At 41.9% G+C, this 27,839-nt stretch overlaps 2 protein-coding genes across 3 annotated transcripts in view; one reads left to right on the plus strand and one right to left on the minus strand.

Moving 5' to 3' along the window:
• Positions 1-9,496: 9,496 nt before the first annotated feature.
• ORMDL2 (ORMDL sphingolipid biosynthesis regulator 2) lies at positions 9,497-17,419 on the minus strand. The gene is made up of 4 exons (XM_081317260.1): positions 17,298-17,419; positions 15,291-15,465; positions 14,381-14,532; positions 9,497-10,408 (listed from the first exon to the last, which is right to left on the minus strand). Exons 2-4 carry the CDS (start codon positions 15,462-15,464, stop codon positions 10,273-10,275), a joined length of 462 nt encoding a protein of 153 aa, XP_081173386.1. The 5' UTR covers position 15,465; positions 17,298-17,419; the 3' UTR covers positions 9,497-10,272.
• Positions 17,420-17,682: 263 nt separating this feature from the next.
• The window catches only part of SARNP (SAP domain containing ribonucleoprotein), a 91,874-nt gene continuing 81,717 nt past the window's right edge, over positions 17,683-27,839 (plus strand). For both annotated transcript variants that reach the window (XM_081317258.1, XM_081317259.1), the window contains exons 1-3: positions 17,683-17,734; positions 18,667-18,766; positions 27,411-27,457. In XM_081317258.1, the coding sequence (XP_081173384.1) occupies positions 17,699-17,734; positions 18,667-18,766; positions 27,411-27,457 (183 nt within the window). In that variant the 5' untranslated portion in view covers positions 17,683-17,698. The remainder of the gene's footprint in view (positions 17,735-18,666; positions 18,767-27,410; positions 27,458-27,839) is intronic.

The following is a 27,839-nucleotide window of genomic DNA, read 5'->3' on the forward strand; positions in this document are numbered from 1 at the left end:
ATCTCAGTTCGAATCCAAGGCAAACCATTCAATATCACAGTAGTCCAAGTCTATGCCCCAACCACCAGTGCTGAAGAGGATGAAATTGACCAGTTCTATGAAGCTCTACAGCACCTTATAGAACTAACACCAAAAAATGATGTTCTTATCATCATGGGGGATTGGAATGCTAAAGTAGGAAGCCAAAAGATAACCGGAATAACAGGCAAGTTTGGCCTTGGAATGCAAAATGAAGCAGGGCACAGGCTGATAGAATTCTGTCAAGAGAATACAATGGTCATAGCAAACACTCTTTTCCAACAACCCAAGAGACGGCTCTACACATGGACATCACCAGACGGTCAACACAGAAATCAGATTGACTATATGCTCTGCAGCCAAAGATGGAGAAGCTCTATACAGTCAGTAAAACAAGACCAGGAGCTGACTGTGGCTCAGACCATGAGCTTCTCCTTGCAAAGTTTAAGCTTAAACTGAAGAAAGTAGGGAAAAGCACTAGGCCAGTCAGGTATGAATTAAATCATATCCCTGTTGAATATACAGTAGAGGTGACAAATAGATTTAAGGAATTAGATCTGATAGACAGAGTGCCTGAAGAACTATGGACAGAGGTTCGCGACATTGTACAAGAGGTAGCAACCAAAACCATCCCAAAGAAAAAGAAATGCAAGAAAGCAAAATGGCTGTCTGAGGAAGCTTTGCAAATAGCTGAGGAAAGGAGGGAAGCGAAAGGCAAGGGAGAAAAACATAGATATGCCCAATTGAATGCAGAATTCCAGAGAATAGCTAGAAGAGATAAGAATGCCTTCTTAAAGGAACAGTGCAAAGAAATAGAAGAAAACAATAGAATAGGGAGGACCAGAGATCTTTTCAAGAAAATTGGAGAGATGAAGGGAACGTTTAATGCAAAAATGGGCATGATAAAGGACCAAAATGGCAGGGACCTAACAGAGGCAGAAGAGATTAAGAAGAGGTGGCAAAATTACACAGAAGAACTATACAAGAATGAGCTTAACGTCCCAGATAATCACAATGAGTTGGTCACTGACCTCGAGCCAGACATCCTAGAATGTGAAGTGAAGTGGGCCTTAGAAAAGCTGAGCAACAACAAAGCTAGTGGAGGTGACAGTATTCCAGCTGAGCTATTCAAAATCTTAAAAGACAGTGCAGTAAAAGTGCTACACTCAATTTGCCAGCAAATTTGGAAAACTCAACAGTGGCCACAGGATTGGAAAAGATCAGTTTACATTCCAATTCCAAAGAAAGGCAGTGCCAAAGAATGTTCAAACTATCGCACCATTGCACTCATTTCTCATGCTAGTAAAGTCATGCTTAAAATCCTACAAGCTAGACTTCAGCAGTATGTGGATCGAGAACTACCAGAAGTACAGGCAGGATTTCGAAGAGGCAGAGGAACTAGAGATCAAATTGCCAACATACGCTGGATCATGGAGAAAGCTAGGGAGTTCCAGAAAAACATCTACTTCTGCTTCATTGACTATGCTAAAGCCTTTGATTGTGTGGATCATAACAAACTGTGGCAAGTTCTTAAAGAGATGGGAGTACCAGACCATCTTATTTGTCTCTTGAGAAACCTATATGCGGGTCAAGAAGCAACAGTGAGAACTGGACATGGAACCACTGATTGGTTCAAAATTGGGAAAGGAGTCCGGCAAGGCTGTATACTGTCACCCTGCCTATTTAACTTATATGCAGAGCACATCATGAGAAAGGCAGGGCTTGATGAATCAAAAGTTGGAATTAAGATTGCCGGAAGAAATATCAACAACCTAAGATACGCAGATGATACCACTCTAATGGCAGAAAGTGAAGAAGAACTAAAGAGCCTCTTGTTGCGGGTGAAGAAGGAGAGTGCAAAACTTGGGTTGAAACATAACATTAAGAAAACCAAGATCATGGCATCTGGCCCTCTCAATTCCTGGCAAATAGATGGGGAAGAAATGGAGGTAGTGACAGATTTTATTTTCCTGGGCTCCAAGATCACTGCAGATGGGGACTGTAGCCAAGAAATTAAAAGACGCTTGCTCCTGGGGAGGAAAGCCATGGCAAATCTAGACAGCACACTAAAAAGCAGAGACATCACCCTGTCAACAAAGGTGCGTATAGTCAAGGCTATGGTCTTCCCAGTTGCAATGTATGGCAGTGAAAGTTGGACCATAAGAAAGGCTGAGCGCCAAAGAATTGAGGCCTTTGAACTATGGTGCTGGAGAAGACTCCTGCGAGTCCCTTGGACTGCAAGGCGATCAAACCGGTCAGTCCTAGAGGAGATCAACCCTGACTGCTCTTTAGAAGGCCAGATCCTGAAGCTAAAACTCAAATACTTTGGCCACCTAATGAGAAGGAAGGACTCACTGGAGAAGAGCCTAATGCTGGGAAAGATCGAGGGCAAGAGAAGAAGGGGACGACAGAAAATGAGGTGGCTGGATGGAGTCACTGAAGCAGTAGGCGTGAACTTAAATGGACTCCAGAAGATGGTAGAGGACAGGAAGGCCTGGAGGAATGTTGTCCATAGGGTCGCGATGGGTCGGACACGACTTCGCAGCTAACAACAACAACATTGAGATGAACTTTTGTTATTGACCAAATATTTATTTTCCACCATAATTTGCAAATAAATTCGTTAGAAATCCTACAATGTGATTTCCTGGATTCTTTCCCCCCATTTTGTCTCTCATAGTTGAGGTATACCTATGATGAAAATTACAGGCCTCTCTCATCTTTTTAAGTGGGAGAACTTGCACAATTGATGGCTGACTAAATACTTTTTTGTCCCACTGTATCTCTGCTGTAACATGTTTGCCTTGGGGCAGGTAAACAGTGATTGACCTATCATGGGACTCTTGGATAATATGACCAGACCAACGACAGAACTAAGTTAAACACATTCCCAAGTTTACTGAGGATACAATCCTGAATAGAAGTTAATCTGCCTGCTGTTGATAGTCAGGAGAGGCATGGTGGCAAATATTAGTGGTGGCACACAAGGTACTTTTCGAGGAACATTTAGTGGAGTCTGATGATTTATATAGAGGCAACCTTGATGGACAGGTGTCAATCTCTGACAGTTAAAGGCAACCATGAGGAGTTGCCCAATTACCCGACTAATTGAAGCAAGGATTCCTAATTTTTTTTTTGCCATCGTACCTTGGTGTGATCTCAATGTACATTTGAATCCTACGGTAAACTTTCAGCTGAGTGAAATGGGATACCATCGGGCAAAACGTTTTGAACCAAGGTAGCTCATATGGAGGGATGCGGTGGCTCAGTGGGTTAGGACGCTGAGCTTGTCGATCAGAAGATCGGCAGTTTGGCGGGTCGAATCCCGAGTGCCGTGTAACAGAGTGAGCGCCTGTTACTTGTCCCAGCTTCTGCCAACCTAGCAGTTCGAAAGCACGTAAAAATGCAAGTAGAAAAATAGGGACCACTCCGGTGGGAAGGTAACAGCGTTCAGTGCGCCTTTGGCATCTAGTCATGCCGGCCACATGACCACAGAGACGTCCTCGGACAAACGCTGGCTCTTCGGCTTTGAAACGGAGATGAGCACCGGCCCCTAGAGTTGGAAACGACTAGCACGCATGTGCGGGGGAACCTTTACCTTTACCTTTACCTTAGCTCATATGGACTAACTTAACAGAATGCATCCAAAATCTGGAACCTACATCTCCCAGGGAATTGAAATTAGGCAGATTCTATAAAATGTTCTTATGACATAAAATATCATAAAACCGTTTTTGACATAATGCAAAATGTCACAAAACATTTTATGTGCTAATACTTGACTCTGCTCTAGTTCAACACGGGCTATTTTCAAGGCAGATGCATCTCTTCCAGGGAAGACAGTACATTAGAAGCGGTCACTGTTGAAGGCATTGAGGAATCTGGTAAGGCAGCAGTCCCCAACATTTGCAGCTCGGCCCAGCGGCAGGGGCGTGGGTGGGGATGATTTTGCACACACGTGTGTACAAGTGGAGCTTTGTGCACTCACCTGCCACTTGTGTGGCCTGGTTCCCAACGTCTGGGGATTGGGGACCCCTGTGGTAAGGAAATAACTCTGAAATGAGGACCCAACAGAACACAGTTTGACTATTAGAACCTCCCCCCAAAAATCTGGAACACCAAAATGAACCCAAGTGAACAATGGAAACAATACAATGAAGTTTTGGGAAATACGGATTTATTGTAACAATGTAAGCTAAACTAAAGGCTGCTCACACTCTCCTGGACTTTGTGGACACCTGCCCAGTAGAAGGACACTTCATCATTTAGGAAACACCCACTTAAAGCTATTCACCATAACAGTGACTGTCCGAAAGAGGCTACTGGTGTGCCTCTGACTTAAATGGGAACTGATCATCCAACGTCTGGTTTTGTACTTAGCAAAACATTATCAGAGAGAGAATCCCATTGGAGCATTGCAGAATGAGAGTGCTATAGCTTTGGTATGCTTTAGAGAAGCTGGGCCTCTTGGAGCCATAGATTCCTACCGATAGGCTATTTGTGTGAGGGGCCCTTGGTGTTCTCTGAGCTTGGCTGTTTTCTGGCAGATGTTTCATTACCAAAGTTAGGTAACATCATCAGTGCTGAGGCAAGATATCAACCAAGCTCAAGAGAATACCAACGATCCTTCATTTCAACCCCAAGTACAAATATTCCCTTTTATTGGGACTATGCTGTGTGGCAGTGGATGAAAGAGTCCCAAGATGTATTTCATCCACTGAAAGAGTGTGACTTCAGGTAGAAAGATGCTATAATCCAGAGAATTGTTTAATGAAAGGAACTAGTGCCCCTCATTGTTGAATGCTTACCAAGATGTTTTGCTTCTCTGATTTGAGAAGTGTTAGCTGAGGTTAAAAACAGCAACACAAGGAGCCAAACATATTTTCCTCTTTGGGTTTAATTTTATTTATAAGCTGCTCTAATCAACTCAGAGCAGCATACATCCCAACTATTGTAAATCAGATTAAAAACATACAGTACACATTAGAGTAAAATAGCAATAGTTAACAATGCTTAAAACAGGACATGGTGACATATAAGCCAAAATTTAATTCAACTACCAGGCAAAAGGCCATTTCTATTGCTGGAGAAAACAGATTGTAGTAGTACTCCCACCTCCAAGGCCTGTATCTTTTGATAGTGTTCCTAAAAACCAGCAGGGAGGGAGCCTGCCATTTGGATATGAGGGCAAATACCATTCCAAAGCATTTTTGGAAGCAGTTAAGGAGGTATGTGATTGTTGCATGAGCAAAATAAATGAGGAGAAATGTCATTCCCAAATGTATGAGTTAAAGGATGGGTAGAGATAACGGAACCACTGATTGGTTCAAAATTGGGAAAGGAGTCCGGCAAGGCTGTATACTGTCGCCCTGCCTATTTAACTTATATGCAGAGCACATCATGAGAAAGGCAGGGCTAGATGAATCAAAAGCTGGAATTAAGATTGCCGGAAGAAATATCAACAACCTAAGATACGCAGATGATACCACTCTAATGGCAGAAAGTGAAGAAGAACTAAAGAGCCTCTTGTTGCGGGTGAAGAAGGAGAGTGCAAAACTTGGGTTGAAACTTAACATTAAGAAAACCAAGATCATGGCATCTGGCCCTCTCAATTCCTGGCAAATAGATGGGGAAGAAATGGAGGTAGTGACAGATTTTATTTTCCTGGGCTCCAAGATCACTGCAGATGGGGACTGTAGCCAAGAAATTAAAAGACGCTTGCTCCTGGGGAGGAAAGCCATGGCAAATCTAGACAGCACACTAAAAAGCAGAGACATCACCCTGTCAACAAAAGTGCGTATAGTCAAGGCTACGGTCTTCCCAGTTGCAATGTATGGCAGTGAAAGTTGGACCATAAGAAAGGCTGAGCGCCAAAGAATTGAGGCCTTTGAACTGTGGTGCTGGAGAAGACTCCTGCGAGTCCCTTGGACTGCAAGGCGATCAAACCGGTCAGTCCTAGAGGAGATCAATCCTGACTGCTCTTTAGAAGGCCAGATCCTGAAGCTAAAACTCAAGTACTTTGGCCACCTAATGAGAAGGAAGGACTCACTGGAGAAGAGCCTAATGCTGGGAAAGATCGAGGGCAATAGAAGAAGGGGACGACAGAGAATGAGGTGGCTGGATGGAGTCACTGAAGCAGTAGGCGTGAGCTTAAATGGACTCCAGAAGATGGTAGAGGACAGGAAGGCCTGGAGGAATGTTGTCCATAGGGTCGCGATGGGTCGGACACGACTTCGCAGCTAACAACAACAAAGAGATCATCAAAATGCTAAATAGCCAATCAGGAAGATTCTGCTCTTTAGACAGACCAAGAAGAAACAAGAAAGATCAGTTTTATTCTGCCTTTTGCCTGCTTTCTCATGCAAAGGAGCAACTTTTTCAGAGGTGGTTCAGGCAGACATAAGCTTCCAATCCACAGAAATGTGGGCTTTTAAACCTGGAAAAATACAGGGACTACAAGATTACAATTTTATGGAAAATGATTTCAGCAATGATGCCTTTGTTTTGGGGGTTAGGTTTTATTCTATCTGTTCTGGCTAAAAGAACACCAGTTGGAATAATCATTTAAAAGTTATTATTTCCCCTGTGGGTTTTCAACCTTGGGGAATTCTGGCAGATTGAGGTTCACATATCTTAAAAGTTGCCCAGTTTGAGAAACACTGATTTTCTAGATAATCCTATAAAATCTTATCTAGTTGTGGAGGGTGCAAACATAATTGTGGGAGAACTATCTCTGGTCATGAAAGCCAGAAGGTTAAAGCCACACTTCAAACATCTACAGTGATGGGGGGGGAAGTATTTGATGCCCTGCTAATTTTGTATGTTTGCCCACTGACAAAGAAATGATCAGTCTATAATTTTAATGGTAGGTTTATTTTAACAGAGAGACAGAATAACAAAAAAAAAATCTAGAAAAACGCATTTCCAAAAAGTTATAAATTGATTTGCATTTTAATGAGTGAAAGAAGTATTTGATCCCCTATCAAAAAAGCAAGATTTCTGGCTCCCAGGTGTCTTTTATACAGGTAACAAGCTGAGATTAGCACTCTCTTAAAGGGAGTGCTCCTAATTTCAGTTTGTTACCTTTATAAAAGACACCTGTCCACAGAAGCAATCAATCAATCAGATTCCAAACTCTCCACCATGGCCAAGACCAAAAAGCTGTCCAAGGATGTCAGGGACAAGATTGTAGACCTACACAAGGCTGGAATGGGCTACAAAACTATCGCCAAGCAGCTTAGTGAGAAGGTGACAACAGTTGGTGAGATTATTCGCAAATGGAAGAAAAACAAAATAACTGTCAATCTCCCTCGGTCTGGGGCTCCATGCAAGATCTCACCTCGTGGTTTCAATGATCATGAGAATGGTGAGGAATCATCCCAGAACGTCACGGGAGGATCTTGTCAATGATCTCCAGGCAGCTGGGACCATAGTCACCAATAAAACAATTGGTAACATGCTACGCCATGAAGGATTGAAATCCTGCAGCCCTGCAAGGTCCCCCCTGTTCAAGAAAGCACATGTTCAGGCCCGTCTGAAGCTTGCCAATAAACATCTGAATGATTCAGAGGAGAAGTGGGTGAAAGTGTTGTGGTCTGATGAGACCAAAATCAAGTTCTTTGGCATCAATTCAACTCACCATGTTTGGAGGAGTAGGAATGCTGCCTTATGATCCCAAGAACACCAACCCCACTGTCAAAACATGGAGGTGGAAACATGCTTTGGGGGTGTTTTTCTGCTAAGGGGACAGGACAACTTCACCACATCAAAGGAACGATGAACAGGGCCATGTACCGTCAAATCCTGGCTGAGAACCTCCTTCTCTCAGCCAGGGCATTGCAAATGGGTCGTGAATGGGTATTCCAGCATGGCAATGACTCAAAACACTTGGCCAAGGCAACAAAGGAGGTCCTGGAGTGGCCTAGCCAGTCTCCAGACCTTAATCCCATAGAAAATCTGTGGAGGGAGCTGAAGGTTCGGGCTGCCAAACATCAGCCTCAAAACCTTAATGACTTGGAGAGGATCTGCGAAGAGGAGTGGGACAAAATCCCTCCTGAGATGTGTGCAAACCTGGTGGCCAACTACAAGAAACGTCTGACCTCTGTGATTGCCAACAAGGGATTTGCCACCAAGTACTAAGTCATGTTTTGCGAAGGGGTCAAATACTTATTTCACTCATTAAAATGCAAATCAATTTATAACTTTTTAGAAATGCGTTTTTCTGGATTTTTGTTGTTATTCTGTCTCTCACTGTTAAAATAAGCCTACCATTAAAATTATAGACTGATCATTTCTTTGTCAATGGGCAAACATACAAAATTAGAAGGGGATTAAATACTTCCCCCCCCTCACTTTATGTGTTTACTCAGTTGCGAGAGTATTTAAATAGGTGTTTAAGCTTATCAAAGTTATACCATTCTGATTTGGTGATTTATTTTATTTTTTTTTGGGGGGGGGGTGGCTCCAGGAAGCACAAGAGGGCTGCTCACTTCTATCTTAACTATTTCAGTGATAGAGACTCAGTATTCCTCTAATATGTTCTCTCAACTCTTTTATCTATATAGCTATAGACAACAAGATCTTCTAATAGCTGAAATGTGGTAATATAAATATTGACGGGCCAGAGTCTCATATAGGAGATTCTACTGTGCTTCCCCTCTTTTTCTATGGAATGTGCCTAAAAGGTACAAGTGGGAGGATTCCCTAGGCATCAGGTCATTTCCAATGACTTTTCTCTTTTGCCACAATAAATAAACAGTGTAACATAACCTGTAAGCTGCCTAAAGTCACCTTATAGGGGAAATGGCTGGCATAAAAATAATAATAAATAAAATAAATAAAAATATCCCTGCATAGCTTGAGTTGGGGAGCTGGGACTAATCTAGTCTCTATGGTGTGAGTGTAAGTATGCGTCTACCTTTTTATATTACCATAACATAATAGTAGCACATCTAGTTCTTAGACTTGTAGCCTGGTTGGATGTTTTTAGTCTTACACTATTATTAGCTATCTCCTTAGTTAATGGTAAGGAATGACAGAGTGCAGTCCCTTGTGGATTTTTGAAGCCAATTTAAAATCACAATTTTAATATTTAGTACAAATTTTGATCAGAAAAAAATAGCTATAAAGTGTTTGCTGATAACTATAAGCTTTTGTTTATTTTGACTGTCTTTCTTGCTCTAGAATAGATGGCTTATTTGTAATACCAGTAAATAGAGCGCTCATCTTGTACTTCAAACCAATCCCCTCAACCGTAACATTGGATCACTTTCACAGATGTGTGAAAAAGCCTCACAAGAAATGAGATTCCCGTAGCTTGTCAATAGCAGGTTAGAGATGTCTGCCCTATAAAAATAAGGACGTTTTTCTAGTACTTTTTTTTAAGAAGCTGGGGAACTATGATAGAAACTAACAACAAATAAGGTTCATACACAGATTGAATAAGTCATCTGCACATGTCATTTATCTTTTCAGCTTTTAATGTTGACAATTTCATGGGGCTGGTATAAGCAAGGCTGATAAAAGAACAAAAGCGGTGCAGAACACTGACTGAACTCATTTAATTTGCATCTTCCAACCTCCATGTTGTTACATTTTTCCTTTATAACCAGAAGAACCTATTTTAAAGGGGGGAGGGAGTAGAGGGACAGTTGCAAGGGGGAGTACTCTATACTTTGCATTCAACTGGAATGAACAAAATTACACTAATACTGTATGTTCCTACCATGCAAGCATTTACAAAATATAGTATTTGCACAGCTTGGAACCCTAAGAATGAGACCTGTCACATACTTACAGTTCTAATTCATCTTCCTGAGTGGGAAAACTCTATAAATTTAGCAGCACAACCACGTTTGAAAAAGAGAAGTTTTCAAACCAAAGAATGGTGGTCTTAAGCAACATGAAATCCCTTCCAGTCCCCCACTACAAATAGCAAAAGCAGGAGTTTTACACAGGAGAGCTAGAGAACTCATGTTCACATGACAATTCAACTATTGTTTTATTCCACCAGAGAATTCCACCCCTAGTATAGACTAGCCGCAAGAAAAATGGCTTAGATTTCCTTGCCAGAAACATCGAAGAATGCTCCATACTGCTCAGTCATTTGAGCAGTGGCAGCTTGCCCTTCCTTGCCCAGTGAAACCTGGTTCCAGAGAGTCCGAGGTGATGCAACCACAGCTTTGCCCACACTTTCTTGGAACTAGTTTTTCTTTGGAAGAATAACGTCTCAGCAATGCCAAGATTCCTTCTGCTTCAATACTGGTTGATACCAAAGAGACGGACCCCATGGAATAGGGGTAATTTGGGCAAGAGGACACTCAGGAGCGAAGTGGTGTTGATTACAAAGTGCACAGGGTCATATTTTGTATAAAAGCTGGTTAAAATGTAGCTGAAAGTAAGAAATATACATAATTAGTTACAGATATGAATTCCAGCCTCTCCAATTCATGTTTCTAGTTTTTCTTTAAGGAAAGATGATGGAAAGAGTCACGCAATACAGTCATTACATGTAGCCCTTGTTTAAGGACTGCCTTGTTTAGTGACCATTTGCAGTTGTGAGGGTGGCAAAAAAGTAACTATGCAAACAATCCTCGCATTTATGACCTTCACAGGTCTGTAAAAGAAAAGCTGAAGTAAGGTCATAAGCACAGTCATGGTTTCATTTAGCAAAGACTCTGCTTAATGACCAAGTTCTTGGTCCCAACTGTGGGCATCAAACAAGGACTATGTTTTAAGAAAATGAAATTACTAGCAGGCCAGCATTTAGTTTATAGACAATCAGCAAATACCTCTGAGCAAATCAAACCTCAGTAAATTCAATTAAAATGCTGCATTTCTGTTGGTGGAAGTTTCAATCCGAGTAAAGAAATCACAATGATAATATGGATTTTCCTACCAAAGGAACTGCTATTTCACATCAGGTGAGTGACCGGTGGAAAAAAAAACATTTCATCTAACATCTAAAATCTGGATGAAAATATGCATCTACTGTGTGTAACAGTGAACTAGGTGCAGGTAGAATTTGAAATCTTTTTCAGCTGCTCAGCCTATCAGATTACTCCATATTACAGTACACTAGAGGGGGGTTACTATCTATGGAAATTCTTTCTTATGTCTTTGAGCACCTGTTGTATGACTGAGTAACTCAAGAGTGTGAATGAATTCCAATTCCTATTGTTGCCCAACAATTTCTCTGACTAGGGGAGGGGTAGGCAACCTCGGCTCTTTTATGACTCATGGACTTCAACTCCCAGAATTCCCAAGCCAGCCATGCTGAGGGGAAAGGGAGAGGTTTCCATGCTGAGTCTTGCTGGTTCAGGAATTCTGGGAGTTGAAGTCCACGAGTCATAAAAGAGCCAAGGTTGCTTACTCCTGGCCTAGGCCTAGGCCGCTTTATGACTCATGGACTTCAACTCCCAGAATTCCTGAGCCAGCCATGCTGAGGGGAAAGGGAAAGGTTCCCATGCTGAGCCATGTTGGCTCAGGAATTCTGGGAGTTGAAGTCCATGAGTCATAAAAGAGCCGAGGTTGCCTACCCCTGGACTAGGGGAACAGGTCAATCTACAGAGAGGCTTTGCTTAAACTTGGAACAGAGCCTATTTTTGATTTGTTATTCTGTTGAAGCTAAACTGAAGCTCCGAAGACCCAGGTAATTCCCGAGTTACGACAGTTGAACAGAGACTCCACTTCCTCAGGGTCTTGTGGAAGAACAGGGTAGAACAACGGCTAATGACCTTTTACCGGTCTACTATAGAAAGCGTCCTCTCGCACTGTATTGTGGTTTGGTATGCTGGCCTGACAGCCGCGGATAGGGAGATTTATTTATTTATTTTATTTTATTTATATACCGCCCTCCTCCCGAAGGACTCAGGGCGGTGTACAGGGCAATACAATAAAATACAATGTACAAAAATTAAAAAATATTAAATACTACAGAAGGTGGTGAGTGCAGCACAAAACATCATGGACTGTCCCCTGACACCACTGGATGACATCGCCAGGGCTCGCTGCCTTGGAAGAGTGAGGAAAATTCTCAGGGACGACTCACACCCCGGCCGGTACCTCTTTACTCTCCTACCATCAGGTAGGAGATACAGAAGTATAGCCAGCCGTACCAACAGACTGAAGAACAGCTTCTATCCATGGGCTGTCAGGCTCCTGAACTGGGAAATAACTTTATGTATGATAGACTTGCGAGGCTGGTGCGCTGTGCAATTAGCTCACATTGTGTAACAAGATGGTGGATTTGTTGTCACTGTGAGTTTGGTGATGGGGGGGGCACGAAAGGGGGCTCAGCCAATCTCAATGTATACATGGTTGAACTTTGACAATAAAGGTTCATTCATTCACTTAGCGACTGTTCAAAGTTATGAGCTAACCCCTCCCCAAGTACTTACGACACGGTCCCGAAATTGCAAATGTTGCAGCATCATGGCAGTCATTCACACTTACGAACAACTGCAGAGGCTCTGCAACATTCGCCCTGCCTATTTCTCCCCCCACCCACCTTCCCTCCGTTTGCAAAGCCTTTTGCTGTATTTGCAAAAACACTTTGCCGCTGAGAACAGAGGCCAGGAGGAGCACGTGCATCTTTTCGGGCCTCGTTTCGTCGGCAAAGGCTTCTGCCACTCAGAGTGAGACCTGGAGGGATGCGCACGCCCCTCAGGGGCTCCTTTTTCGTCAGCAAGGGGCTTGAGGTGGCCTTTGCTGATGAGAGCGGAGGCCTGGAGGGACGCATGCTCCCCTACAGGGCTCTGTTTTCATTGGCAGAGTGCTTTGAGGAGGCCTTTGCCAAGGCGCACACCTCTCTGGGCCTTCGTTCTCATTGGTAAAGGCTTCAAGCCTTATAGGGCTCTTTGAAGCAGTGTCCCATAGGTGTCTAAACACTTTTCGGCCAAAAACGTCTGGGGGCCACGATCTCATGCGACTTCAGGCACCCATCCGCTTTTGCAGAGAATGGGTGCCTGAAGTCCTGCAAGCTCCGGGCACCCAGAAGCTTCCAGTCTCTGCACGAAAAGTGTTTGCGCACCAACAGAAGGCTTGAAGCAAGGCTATTTCGCTGCCCCAAACCTCCCTTCAGTGTACAGACTTTTTACTGTGCTAAAACCTTAGGAGGAAACTCCCCGAGACTACCCACCATTCCAGAAATGGCAGGCAGCCTCGGTGAGTCAGAGAAGCTGAGCAGGGGACATTTGTCCTGCTCTCACTGCTCTCTGGGAGCAGGCAAAGAAACAGAGAAGCTGGTGAGGAGACAGAACTTCACACGGTAAGTGACCCAGAGGAGCCGGATGGGGGGGCGGGGAACTGTGGGGACCCCAGGAGAGGGAGAATGAAGTATCTCAGTGGGTCGGGGGAGGCCTCGGGTGGTCTGAAGCAGGTGGCCTGTTCCATCACTAGCCTTCATGGCCTTCCCCACCCTGAGATAGCTCCTGTGCTCTTAACAACCCATGTGTTCAATTAGCGAATGCGTGGGCGAAAGGGAGTGATTGCGGTCAAGTGACGTGATTCACTCCTACGAATCCTCGGGTTACGAATGTAATGAGCTGGCTCCGTTACATTCGTAGCCCAAGGACTACCTGTACAACTATTACGGGTGGCTCTATTATCACAAACACATCACTTTCTACTTGCAATATATGAATTTCTACCATGAGAATAGATTGGTGTTTAACATCAGAAATAGTTAATTTGGATATTTTCGAATTTAGATCATTTAAACATCCCAAGAATGAGAAAAGTGCGTCTGGAAAAAGCACAAGGTATTCTGCTGATATAGTCCTGGCGAAAACTAGTTTTATGATTTAGAACAAGGAGCCTTCTTTGATTCAACAAACCTGGGAAATTCAAAGTCATTGAGTGTACATTCTTAACTAAGAGTTGAGAAGATAATAGCATTGAAATTCCAGTTGTACATGGCTGATAATCATTATGAGCTAAGGCTCCAATTTCAAATGAATATGGAGACCATGTTACATAACATGTGCTAATAGTGGGCTCAAATTCATACATATGCAAAATGTAATAAATACTAAGAGCCATGGTGGTGCAGAGGTTAGAATGCAGTACTGCAGGCGAACTTTGTCCACAACCTGGACTTCAATCCTGACAAGGCTTGAGGTTGACTCAGCCTTCCATCCTTCCAAGACTGGTAAAATGAGGACCCAGATTGTTGGGGGCAATATGCTGACACTGTAAACCGCTCAGAGAGTATTGTAAAGCACTATGGAGCAGCACTATGGAGCAATAAGTGCTATTGCTATTAAGTATTAAAAATTAGTTAAATTAAATTAATAATACAATTAAATCAATTATAGCAGCAATTTTAATAGCAAGGCTGGACTGAGCAATACCTAACACTTACAGGATGATTGGGGAAATGCTTAAGAATTTGCGGGAGGATGTCCATTGTGTGCCATAGTCAATCTGCTCCCAATGTGTGAGTAGGCGATCTTTGCCCTGGTCAGATGTTTCGAAGGGAGTCCCTTTCACTGTATGGAGAAACCAATACATCACCTGAGAGGAACAAAAAAAAAGAAGTAATAACCTTTCCTTCCTTCCTTCCTTCCTTCCTTCCTTCCTTCCTTCCTTCCTTCCTTCCTTCCTTCTCTCTCTTTTTCTTTTTTTCATAATTCTTAACCGTCCATCTCTCTTTCTTACTTTCCTGAAGAATACAACAAGAATCATAACATCAATAATGATGCAAAATTACCTAGGGCAGGTGTCATGGTTCCGACAAATAAAGCAGAACTCCAAGGCTTGCAAGTTCCTCAATGAACATGTTTATTGATACAAAGTATCAGCACATCAAAAGTGAAACCAAATCTGAATAGACACATAACAATCTCCAATACAAAGTTAAGAAATCTCACCCCTAAAGCTATGTAAGCTACTACGTTCCAATACATCTTCTTGGCGGGCTTTTCATGAAACACCCAGCTTGCAGTCCTGGGAGCAGCCGATGACCTTGGTTCCCATGGGAGAAAATCTGTTTAGTCTAGCGAAGCACCTGGTAAACCCCGCTCCTTCCGTGCTATGTGCCAACCAAAAATGAGTAGGAAAAATGGAAGCAGCCACACTCATTTTCAAAGTTAACAGGACCATTTTAGAAAAAAATATTCCTAAATAAATTGTGCAGTGAATGAAACCACAGTTGGATGGAATGTGGTCATTTTTGGCAGGCCTTATAGGAGGCTCCAAGATTAAAAGCTGTCTATTTGTATCCTAAAAGCTCAGAATACGGCCAATAACAGGATTCAAGAGTTTTGACTTACCAGGTTATGGATAACATTAGTTAGAGTCCAGACCACAGGGACACTGAAGAAGGGTATGCTAAGAAAGATGATATGGAGCACAGCCACAGAAATGCTGTAAGCCAACCAAATGCCTCGGCTGTTCATCACCCGTGTGTTGGGATTCATCTCGCTGTGGGCTACTCCAACATTCATGCTGTTGAGAAAAGATACACTGGTGTGTATATCTGTAGTCACCCATATGTTGGTATATGTGTGTGAATGCACATCAAAAAACAGAACAGGCCCTGTTTAGGCTCGCTAGTTCGGGGTGGGAGAGAACAAACCTGAGCTATATGAAGCTAAATCAAAATACTGTCACAGAATCACTCAGTTAATCCTTGCACATCCCCTAATTTCCTCATAACAATGGGGTTAAGGCCAGCTGTTAAAATATTTGTACACTAGTTGACAGTAATCTTTCACAATGTTCTTTTCTCACAGAAAAGGCAAGCATCTAGGGGTTGAACCAGAGCCTTCACGACATCATCAAGTCAGCCCTTAGTGGTGATATAAAGCTGGTTATCATCAGGATCACAATACCTTATCCCAGGGGTTTCCAATCTTGGCATCTTTATGATTTGTGGACCTCAACTCCCAAAATTCCATGGCTGTCTGGGGAATTCTGACAATTGAAGTCCACAGGTTTTAAAGTTGCCAAGGCTGGACACCCCTGCTTTATTCCATGCGGTAAGATGACTTCATCCAGCAGCCTCCTGTAGATATAAAACAGGAATGGAAGACTGTGGGCTAGAACAGCAACCCCCCCCAACCTTTTGGGCACCAGGGACCGATTCTGTGGCGAGAGCTCTTTCCGTGGACCGGAGGGGGCGTGGTTTCATGTGCTGCCTGCATCCCATGGATGGGGCTTCACTTGTTTGTGTAGTCCCGTTTCTGGCATGCCGTGGCCGCTGCTTGTCCACAGACCATGGATTGGGGACCCTGGGCTAGATCTTTCCCCACTATCAACTCCAACTGGACAAGCCCAGAGGAGGGAGTCACTTCATTTTATTATCAGAGCCATAACTGCCAGGCCGTAACAAAACAAATGGCGACAGCAGTTTTTCGTTATTTGCTTAGCTTCCTGTTGCTGTCATAGTAAGGAACGGCAACACAAAACCTTTCCACCCAGAATCTGCAGAGCACAGCGACGACTGGAAGGAAACGAAGTATCTCCCAGTCGATTTCATCATCGTGGTTTCCTTCTAAAGAAAGACTACACATATATAGAAACACCAAACTACGATGACTTCATGGCTGTTTTTTCCAGCACAACTGCCTTTTTTTAAAAAAAAATATTACTGTGGCATTTTCCGTTTAAGGACTATTTTAATCATGGATATGAACAGCTTTGGAATTACGAATGTTGCCGGAAAGCACAAGACATCCCGGAGGTGGAGAAACCCAGGGCGTCTTGCGATGGTACGTTCACTAGCCCTGATGAGGTCCCCTAGGTTTGCTAACGAAACGCCTGCCAGAAAACAAACAAGCAAGCTCAGAGGGCACCCGGGAGTCCTCACGTTCACTTCTTATCTCAGCCGTCCTCGGTCGGAGGTTTAAGGCAGGGGTAGGCAACCTCGGCTCTTTTATGACTCATGGACTTCAACTCCCAGAATTCCTGAGCCAGCTTGGCTGGCTCAGGAATTCTGGGAGTTAAAGTCCATGAGTCATAAAAGAGCCGAGGTTGCCTACCCCTGGTTTAAGGCAACAAACAGCTTGCGTGGTCAGCAGGCTGCAGCTTAGTAGCTCCGTCCCATCTCCAGGGCCCGGCAGCTGGGAAAAGAAGGGGAGGATATTCTACTCCGCTCGGGATGGGTCCCCGTTTTGTTATTTTAGAAAGCGCATGGGAAGCTTCCTTCGACAGGGAGGGAAAGTAAGACGGCGGTCATTCTCGCTCCTCATTCGGTCCCCTAAAAAAAAAAGGATCTTTTTCTTCCTTTTCTCACTGGGAGCTCCACAGTTCTGCTCCAGCCCTCATCGGCTGCCTACCTGCCAGTTTCCGCGACGGCGCCCGCCGCTAACTGAAACGAGAAGAAAACCCCCGGCAGTCTCCTCTTCCTTCTCCGCCCGCAGGTCCAACGCGGCCGGTTTTCTAACAACACCCTCCACTCCCTCCCCCCCCGCCGCCGCCACTCAGTCCGCCCGCCGTCTCTACTTCCTCGACCTCGCCAGTCAGCGAGCTTCCTTCCTTCCTATTGGCGGTTTCCTTTGCCCCCCCTCTTTACCTTCCATCCGGTTCCTCAGCCCGGAACCAACGGCGAGGGGCGATGCTTGGAAGGCGCCGGGTTCCGAGTGAGAGCGCGGCCAGGATTGGGCAAAACTCGGAGCGGGGTTCTGGAGGGGCAGGCTCGGCGACCTGGGCGTGGACTGTGGAGGGAGGCGAAGCTAAGATGGCAGCGGAGACGGTCGAGTTGCACAAGTTAAAGGTATTGAGGCCGGTCTCGGCGGAAGCGCGCCTTCCGTTTGCCCCGGAGAAGCAGCGCTCGGCCTTCTCCTCTCTCTCGACTGTCGGAGGGAGCTGCCTTCCGTTTGTGGGTGGGTTAGTGGACGGACTTCTTTGTCACCGTGCCGAGAGCGCGGGAAAGAGATTGCTGTGGTTCTCCTCACGCCGCGCGTCTGGAATCCTCTCCCGCCCCGGACCTGATCTTGCCGATGGGCCCTTCTCTTCCGCCGTTGTCCTTCTCTCCCCTTTTTCGGAGAACGGCGACCCTGCTTTCTCGCCTTCGTTTTTCAGGAACTACAAACCGCCTGAAAGTGCTACGTGTTGTTGTTGGTTTTTTTTCCTTTTGCTGCTTATGCTCCAGGAGCTTGACTCAGCAGTTGAACAACAACAAGTAAAAGCTTTTTGTGATAAGAGTGTGGAAATTCAGGGTTGCCTACTTGTCGGGCAGCTGTTAGCGTGAACTTTTAAGGAAATCATTAACGTGTCATTACTGTGCTCTTAATACCTTAAAATGATGGAGTTTCTTGAGTTTCCTCATTGACCCATGTTAATATATTTTTGAAGGAAATTCTTCGGGTTTTCTTGGTTTCAAACTCCCAACTGATGCTTTTCTTTCGAGGTCATGTTGATGTAAAAAAAAATTGAGTGTCATCCTTAAACCACGGCATCTGCCTGTGCAGGAGTGCCGCTCTACAGGTAGACCGGATCAGGAAAACAGCTCCACAGGAAAATTAAAGCTATACTTTATTGAAATAGGCTATGTAGTAACAGAATCTTGCCTGTTTCGCTGAAGGTCAACTCTTTCATTTGTTGAAAGGAGGCTTTGGCCTGATTTTTAGATATTAGCTTTATTTTTTATAAGTCTGTAGGAAATCACATATTTGATTAAAATTGAATCTTTTCTACTTTTAACAGCTTGCAGAGTTGAAACAGGAATGTTTAGCCCGAGGATTGGAGGCCAAAGGAAACAAACAAGATCTCATCAACAGACTCCAGGCATATCTAGAACAGCATGGTAAGTTCCTTGCTGTTCTTTGTTAAGATCTTCCTTGGTTGAAGTGTACAGTGTTAATTTGTAGTATAAGTAATCTGGTATTCTGTAGAAAAGATGGTTGTTACAACAAGAAATGTTAATGTATTTACTTCTAGTGGAGGTGTCACAGGCTTACACCCACTCTTAATTCTTTTTTCTTAACTCCAGAATAGAAGTAATATCTTAGTTTCTTGAGTAGCGGCATGATGAGAGGAAGATGATGGTGACAGCTGCATTCTTAAGAATTAAGCTCATTGGGGATTGCTTGCTAGTATGATTAGAGTCTGTGACAAATGTTTATTCTTCGGTAGGAAGATTTTTTTCTTTATACCATATTTTCCGGTGTATAAGACGACCCTCCAACTTTTGAGATGATTTTCAAGATTTTTCGTCTTATACGCCGGAAAATCAGCGAGCCCAGGAAGGCACGCCCTCCCCTCTCACTGTGGAGGAAGCAGGGCAGGCTGGCATCTGGCAGGAGCGCGCGCAGGACTGCCCTGCCGGCTCCCGCCCGACGCTCTTCCCTTTTGAGGCAGCATCGCTCCCCGGCTCCTAAGGAGTCCTCGGGGATGCTGCCTCAAGAGGGAAGGACTGCCCTGCCGGCTCCCGCGCGACGCTGGACGGCTCCGCCGATGCTGCTTCAAGAGGGAAGAGCGTGAGGCGCCTGCCATGGCTCTTGAGGCAGCATCCCCGAGGACTCCTTAGGAGCCGGGGAGCGATGCTGCCTCAAGAGGGAAGAGCGTCGGGCGGGAGCCGGCCTGCCCTGCTTCCTCTACAGTGAGAGGGGAGGGCGTGCCTTCCCGGGTTCGCTGATTTTCCGGCGTATAAGACGACTGGGCGTATAAGACGACCCCCCAACTTTTGAGGTGATTTTCATGGGTTAAAAAGTCATCTTATATGCCGGAAAATACGGTAGTTTAATCTTGGTCTGGTTCCTTTGACAGCTCTCTTGATGTCTTCAGGGTTCTGTGTTCTACCTGATATTTTTACTAATGTCATTGACTACACCACCATGGCAGCTTTTTATAAATTGGGTAGGTTTCCTAGCTGCTGTAGTGCCCAAGTATTATTTTAATTTTAATGAATTGCACAATGACTGCTTTTCACTAAGGGCTAAGTAAGTGCAGATAAAGTGGAGGCTAACGCATAGTAAGAAATATCCAGTAATGGGAATCCAGTCAAAGTACAAATATGTACATCAGCAATTTCCATAGACTCTTACAATAATAAGCCAGTTTGGTATATCAATTAAGGTGTTGGCCTAGAAACCAAGAAACACTGAATTCTAATTCCATCTTAGACATAAAAGCCAGCTGGGTGACTTTAGGCCAGTCACTCTCTCTCTCAGCCCAACTCATCTCACAGGGTTACTATGGGGAAAATAGGAGGAAGGAGTGTTATGTTTGTTCACTGCCTTGAATAATGAAGGCAGTGAACGTATGCAATTATAAAGGTGGGATAAAAATCTTATCAATAAAGGAACAGTTCCATAAATTGTGCTCTACAGCCTAGATGTCTTCAGCTGTGATGACATTTTATAAATTGACAGTTCCTAATCATTTGCTGCCAGACAGCAGTTGATGATACCATAAGCCTTCAATTGACACTGGTCTGCTCCATGTTTCTCACAAACGATATGTTCCTCTATACACATTTGCTTTATTTTCTTTATGTATATGGTTGACATGCTGCCTTTTTTGCAAGAATTCAAAGTAATTTGCATAAAGATCACTCTTTAATTTTTCCCTACAATAAGTTTAAGTTTATTATATTTGTATACCACCCTTCTCCCGAAGGACTCAGGGCAGTGAACAGGGCATATATAAAAATACAAAATACAAAAATTAAAAAGAGAATTAAATACGAGCCCGCACTAAAAACAGTAGAAAAATGTAAAAAATCCCCAATAAAATCCCCAATATGAGATAGGTTGAGCAGAGAGTGAATAATTGACCTAAAACAGTGATGGCAAACCTTTTAGAGACCGAGTGCCCAAACTGCAATCCAAAACCCACTTATGTGTCGTCGGGTGCTGGGTGGGTGTGGCCCATTGGGTGGGTGTGGCCCATTGGGTGGGCATGGCTGTGGTGGTAACGGCAGACTGGGTGGGACTAAAAAGTTCAGTCAATTCCAATTTTGTAAGATCTTTTTTTCCCCCGCAAAAAGTTGAAATTGAATCGATTGAACGTTTTTTTTTGTTTTGTTTTTTTGTACACAGCAGTGGAGGCCTAAAGAGAAAAAGTTTTATAAAACCCAGTTGAAGGCCTAGGACTGGGGCGACGGTGCGCGTGCCCACAGATAGGGCTCTGTGTGCCACCTGTGGCACGCGTGCCATAGGTTCGCCACCACTGACCTAAAACCACTGGGTGAGCTGTGAGTAACAATGGACTAATCCTAATAGAGCTAATAGCTCTATATTATTCTGTTAATAATTGCCTATAGTCATATCTAATATATTGTAAATGGTAATTTTGAATAATATAGAGACAAGCAGAAACCTTGTTTTGTAGCAGTGAACTAAAATTATTGTTTTCTGTGAGGACTAATTTATTTTTCTTTATGAAGAGAGCCATCCATAGTCGTCTTATTGGGGAGATGGGCAGCATAAAAAATTAATAAAATAAAAGAGAAAAGAAGCTTTAGTCACAAAATGAAATTCTTATGAATTGAAGAGAACAAGAAATTTGAGCAAAAAAAGTACAAGAAAAGTAAATGGGATGCAATAAAGAATTTGCAGAGCCCTTTGAGATAATTTGTAACCCATTTGATTTTCAGTTTTTTAATTTATCTTTTAGATTTCTGTACCACAAGAATTAGTATCTAACATAAAAACACATTCATAAATATTAACATTATTAAGGCTTCAAAAGCACACTTATATCAGAAAAAAACTAATAGTGGTACAGTACAAGTACTAATATATCTAGGTAAAATTGCAAAATATTTTTCCTGTGGTTTCTAAGTGGGGAAAAAAGAAATAATTACTTACTATATTGTTGAGAAGAACTGGAGAAGACTCCTGCGAGTCCCTTGGACTGCAAGGCGATCAAACCGGTCAGTCCTAGAGGAGATCAATCCTGACTGCTCTTTAGAAGGCCAGATCCTGAAATTGAAACTCAAATACTTTGGCCACCTGATGAGAAGGAAGGACTCACTGGAGAAGAGCCTAATGCTGGGAAAGATTGAGGGCAATAGAAGAAGGGGACGACAGAGAATGAGGTGGCTGGATGGAGTCACTGAAGCAGTAGGCGTGAGCTTAAATGGACTCCAGAAGATGGTAGAGGACAGGAAGGCCTGGAGGAATGTTGTCCATAGGGTCGCGATGGGTCGGACACGACTTCGCAGCTAACAACAACATATTGTTGAGAAGCAATTTGACCTTTAAGCAATTGGAAGCTAAAGGTGAAGTAAAGAAAAATAAATGGACATTTATCCAGGGAAGATATGTTGGGGTGGGTGGTGGGTTGGTGTCTGTGTATGTAGGGCAGATAACTGAGCTAAATTTTTCAGAAAAGAACTGAGCGAGATAATAAGTATATTCTAGGATCATTGGCAAAAAAAACCCTGGATTCAGGTATCTGCTCATGGAAAATTTATCTGTATCATGTTTGAATTCTTAATTGTGGGTAGCGGGTAGAAGGAGCTAGGAAATTACAGCCTAGATAGTTTAACAACTGGACTAAGAAAATTGATCAAACAAAATTGTCAAGCATGTTTAATAATACATTTTCCTGAAAAAAGAAGCTATATGATCGCTGCATGAAAGGATGGCTTAATTCAAAAGATATGGTGGACTGACTCTGAATGTGTCATTTAGGTCAAACTGCACCCAGATTAAAAAAATTAATGGGTTAAAAGAAGAATATGCAATAAATTGCCACTATGTACAAACATCAAATGTAAAATGTAAAAAATGTGATGTCTGAGGGCCTGAAACCTGTGATGGAGAATGTAAATTAAAACATCAAGAGGAGAGGATCAGTGTAATAATGATGAATAAAATATGTGTTGTTACTTGCTTACGTAACAACTGCCTTGTTTAGCAATCAATTGTTCAAAGTTACAGCAGTGCTAAAAAACTAACTTTATGACTGGTCTTCACATTTATGACCGTCAGAGTGTCCTGCAGTACCATAATTGAGATTTAGGTGTCTATGGAGATTCTCAGTCATCCAGGTCATACTTATCCCGAAGATGCTTTTTCATGAGGTAACTGGACTTTCTTGTTTTTCTTCGAAGACGTTTTGCTTCTCATCCAGGAAGCTTCTTCAGCTCTGACTGGATGGTGCCTCGTCCAGTTGCCTCATGAAAAAGCATCTTTGGGATGAGATTTGGGTACTTTGCAACCAGTGGGTGTTTATGAGTACAGTACTGTAGCACCCTAAGACCATGTGATTGCCATTTGCACACTTCACAACTGGTTTCTGATAAGCTGTAAATAGAGAAGCTGGCAGTAAAATTGCAAGTTGCAATCATGTTGTGTCTCACTTAACTACTAGTGACTTGCACAATGACTATGGCACTTATAATGGCTAGCTAGTCCCTATTGTGGTAATCAAACAAGGGCTATCTGTAGTTCTTACCTGTAGACTTAACAATTGGTTGGTTAGCAATTGTTCAAAGTTTGATGGACCCCTCCCCCCAATTATAACCTGTTGTGAAGCCATTCCAGCAGTCATAGCACATATTGAATGTTTGGCAACTGGCCGACATTTAGAGACATTTATAGCATCCTGTGGGCATATGACTACAATTTACAGGGTTTTTGCCCCAAAATTGGCATTTATTTTTGGTTTTTGGCAAAAATGAATTATAGCAAACAATGGGTTTGCTTTATAACTGCAGAGTTCACTTTGTGATCATGGCATTCATTTTACAACCACTTTGTTTGCTTAATGACTATTACAGTCATAAGTCAAGGGCTATATCTACTTGTACTGGAATTAGGAACCAAGTACAGTTGTAATTATAAAGAAAAATGTTTGATTCACAAACTTTGGGTACAAGAGGCAAACTTTCTGCCCAAAATCCCCCCCATATAATATATCCATTCCATCTAAAGTAGCTTGGATTAGGCAATTAAATATAATTTTACAATATCTGCAGTTATGTCATAATGAAATCTTTGTGTACACCATGTAAATGGATACAAATTACATACTTGTGGAGTTAATAGACATGGATTCAGATACTCTTACCCCCAATTAATGCATTAAATCAAGGTTTTATTGTATGTAGAGGAGCACAAGAATACTCTAACAATAGAGACCAAGAATAAATAAAACAATAAAATACCTGTTATTTTTTTCTAGAGTAAGCTCAGCTCATTTCCTTCTTTTGAAATCTATGGGAAGGAAATCTTCACCAGACCCAAGGGCAATGTGAAATAAAATTTAAGAACATGTCAGAGAAACTGGAGAATTTTACATCTTGCAGGACAAAAGTCATTTTTGGCATGCTTGAAGATTGTTCATTCTCCAATTCTTCTTTTCAGTAGATGGGGCTATAAGACAGTGATTCAACCAATTCTTTAACCCTTATAGTATCTTTATGATTTCACTCTTAATAAACTAAACAAAATAATATTATAGACGAAAGACAAAGAAATAAAGGATAGCAGCAATTAAAACAGAAGCCAGGAAAGTGACTAAGAAAAGTTATTGGCTAACATATGCATATACATATACATACATACATATTGATATTCTAAACCAAAATACCATCTTTCTGATGCATTGGGCTTGCAGCTGTTCAGATTACCCAAGTGCCATGAGTGACATGGATCTACGACTTCTGGAACCTTTAGTGTAGTCCCATCACACTGGGAGGAGGCCAGATTGGGAAGGCCAGCAAAATACAGAATTAACAAAAAGCAATATCAAAAACTGTAGGGAGCAATCCAAAAATGAATTTTCCAAAAGGATAAAAAAGCAGAAATGGTTACTCTATATTCTGGAAAATTATTCAATAAAAATGAAATGACAACAGTTCGCAAAATGGGAAAAATCCTGAAAATTTAAATACATATGCCATTCTGGAGGAAAAATTAATATACTTTAAAGAACACATTAAAAAATAAAATCTACATTAAATTATGTTCTTTATTTTGGAAGCAGTATTTATTTTTAAGTAGCGTTAATGCAATTCAAAATTGCATTATACATAATACATTTTTACATTCAACCAAAACACAGATTTTCATTTAGTGACAGCCTTGACCTTTGCAGGTCTGTAAAGCAAAGGAAAGCTGAAGTAAGATCATAAGTACAGTCACGGTTTCACTTAGTGACTATTTCACTTAACAACTGAGTTGCCAGTCGCAATTGTGGTCACTAAATGACGGCTACCTATATCTTTGTTATTACATATTCACACAACAATAATACTTTATCAATTAGTCATTAGACCATATCAAAATACACGGCTCAGTAATAAGGCCATATGTTAAAAAATAGAGTAAAAGACATAAGTAAAGAAAATGCAAATCATATTTCTGTGTCACCACCTAAAATTTACAAATATACACAATCTCAGAATAGTTAAAATAAACATGGAGGATCTATTCTTAATAGTTGTTGCAGAATACATTACCCCTCATCTTATTACATTGCAACAACATAAAATTAAAGTTTTTGAAAAAATATAGCAAATTAATTCTTCAACTGAACAAATCCGAATGCTGAGATTAATCTTGGAGGGAGATAAATATAATTCCAATGTACATAGATACAGGCTGCTATCCTATCCCATTGGATTTATAGAATTTATTATTTCTTTTGTGGTTGTAAAGAGATCTCTAACCTCAAAGGGGATATCTAACATTGGATTGTTCTTCCATGGAGGGCTGAGTTTTGTTTTTACCATGCTGATAACAAATTCTGGCTAACTCTGGAACTGATTTGTCTCTATTAAAGTGCTGCCAAAGGAAAAAATAGCCCTCCTTTTTGGTCTCCAAAGCTTGCATCTGAGATTTAGGAATAAAAATTTTTTCTTATAATTTGCGTAAAATATAATTGAATCATGTGTGTTCTAAAAGTGAGCATTAGTAAAAAAACAACTGAGTGAAGAACATGCTAGCTAAAAAAAGGTTATATATTTACTTGTATATTTTAAACAATATGCCAAATGTGTTTCTCCTGTTACAGATCGGTTGCATTGTAGGTTTGGGTTATGTTTAATGGGACTATTTAATCTAATATTTCTAGATTCATATATCACACCAAAGTATAACTTAATATAGCTTGGCCTAATTCCCTTTCTCACATCTTAGTACAAGCCACAAAATATCTTAGCATCAAACTGGTTTTGGCTTGTTCAAACTAAAACTGAAAACTGTAATTAAATAGATTTGCTTTTAACTAAATAATAAGGAGTATGACGGCTCACGTGGTTAGGACACAGGGCTGACAATTGGCAGGTTCGTGTTTGAGACCCGTTTGCTGTCGTGGTAGGGTGAGCTCCAGTCATTCGCTCCAGCTCCTGCAGGCTCAGCAGTTCAAAAGCAGGCAACCATGAGTAGTTAGATGGGTACCAGTTCAGTGGGGACAGGAAAGGAGCCCCCAACCAGGCATCTCCTGTGCAATGGTGTTGTTGCTGGCTAGTCCTTTCAACCCAGAAGCACCTCGGTACTTCTGACGTGAGAGTGAGCAAGCAAGCTAAATAATGGAATACCTTGCAGACATAAGGAAAATATGCCCTGGAATTCAAGAAGACTATGTGCATACAATTATCTTGGTTTTTGGCAACACTGTCATTTGTTGCTGCATTGTTTTGGAATATTTTTTGACTTCCCAGTGTGGCCTACAGCCTCAATATTCGCTTTGGTACTGTGGTTTTCCACCCAAACGCTATTTAGCTTCCAGGACCAATCAGATAGGAAAATCATTTATACACAGATAATTGACATTTAAAAAGCAGACCTTGTATCTGAGGGAAAAACTCTAGGATGATGATGGTGAATTGACATTAAAAAGATGACTTCCAGCTTTTATTATTTATTTATAACTACTTTCATTTTAACTTTCATTTTTAAAAATGTCAAAGCAATCCATTGTATAATAAATATAAAATGTAGAAATAACAAATGTTATACAGTCAACACAATAAATCAGCTATCAGTGCAGTTGTTGAAATGTTAGATGGGAATTGAAAAGAGAGCATTGGTCAAAAGATTTTTATTTAATGGTAGAAGCCTTAAACTGTACAGGTCTTCCAATGTATACAGTGTATAAATTAGTATTACAGTTCAATGTACTATTTCTACTTTGAGATGTTTTGGATAACTCTAAAAAGACAAATACATTAAAACAGAAAAATATTTTTAAATAAAGACAGAATAATATTTAAACTTCTAGGCCAGGCCATGGACCAGTATTGGTCTATGGTCTGTTAGGAACCGGACTGCATAAGTCGTGGGTAAGTGAGTGATGGTTCATCTGCGTATGCGCAGGATTTAGGTTGCTCACAAAACCATCCACCCCCCCAATCCATGGAAAAATTGTGTTCCACAAAAACCAGTCCCTGGTTCCCGAAAGGTTGAGGACCACTGATCTAGGTTTCAATATGTCTTTGATTTATAATCAAAACTATTTTAATTAATAACTTCAATTTCCTCTGAATTATTTAGCTGAGGAAGAGGCAAATGAAGAAGATGTTTTGGGAGAAGAAACAGAAGTAAGTCTATGTCATACTATTGTAGCATCAGTTCTTTAATCATGTAATGGTGGATATATTTGTGTAGGAATATTCTGTAAATCCTATATAATTTGTGCTAGCAGAATTCCTGTTCAGCAAGAATTTTTTAATTTTGTTTCATTAACAAAATTTTACCTTACATTTCTTCCATGCCTGAAAAGCATGATTAAGTGGTCTTTATATTATCCTTGAGTGAAGTAAACCTAGCCTGCAAATTAGTTAGAAATATTTTTATAACAAGTATTTAGAGGTTCATAGAAAAAAAGAAAAAGGAAAGCCATGGCAAATCTAGACAGCACACTAAAAAGCAGAGACACCACCCTGCCAACAAAAGTGCATATAGTCAAGGCTGTGGTCTTCC

This window comes from Vipera berus (genome assembly GCF_964194415.1).
Source record: "Vipera berus genome assembly, chromosome: 2".
Classification (NCBI taxonomy): domain Eukaryota; kingdom Metazoa; phylum Chordata; class Lepidosauria; order Squamata; family Viperidae; genus Vipera; species Vipera berus.

Bases quoted from the DNA above. Each gene is read 5' to 3' on its own strand.
- ORMDL2 (XM_081317260.1), bottom strand. From the start codon at position 15,464: ATGAATGTTGGAGTAGCCCACAGCGAGATGAATCCCAACACACGGGTG. The intron at 14,533-15,290 runs GTAAGTCAAAAC...TGTTCCTCTCAG, and splicing joins CTAATGTTATCCATAACCTG to GTGATGTATTGGTTTCTCCA. The intron at 10,409-14,380 runs GTAAGTGTTAGG...TCTTACTTTCAG, and splicing joins AGCATTTCCCCAATCATCCT to CTACATTTTAACCAGCTTTT.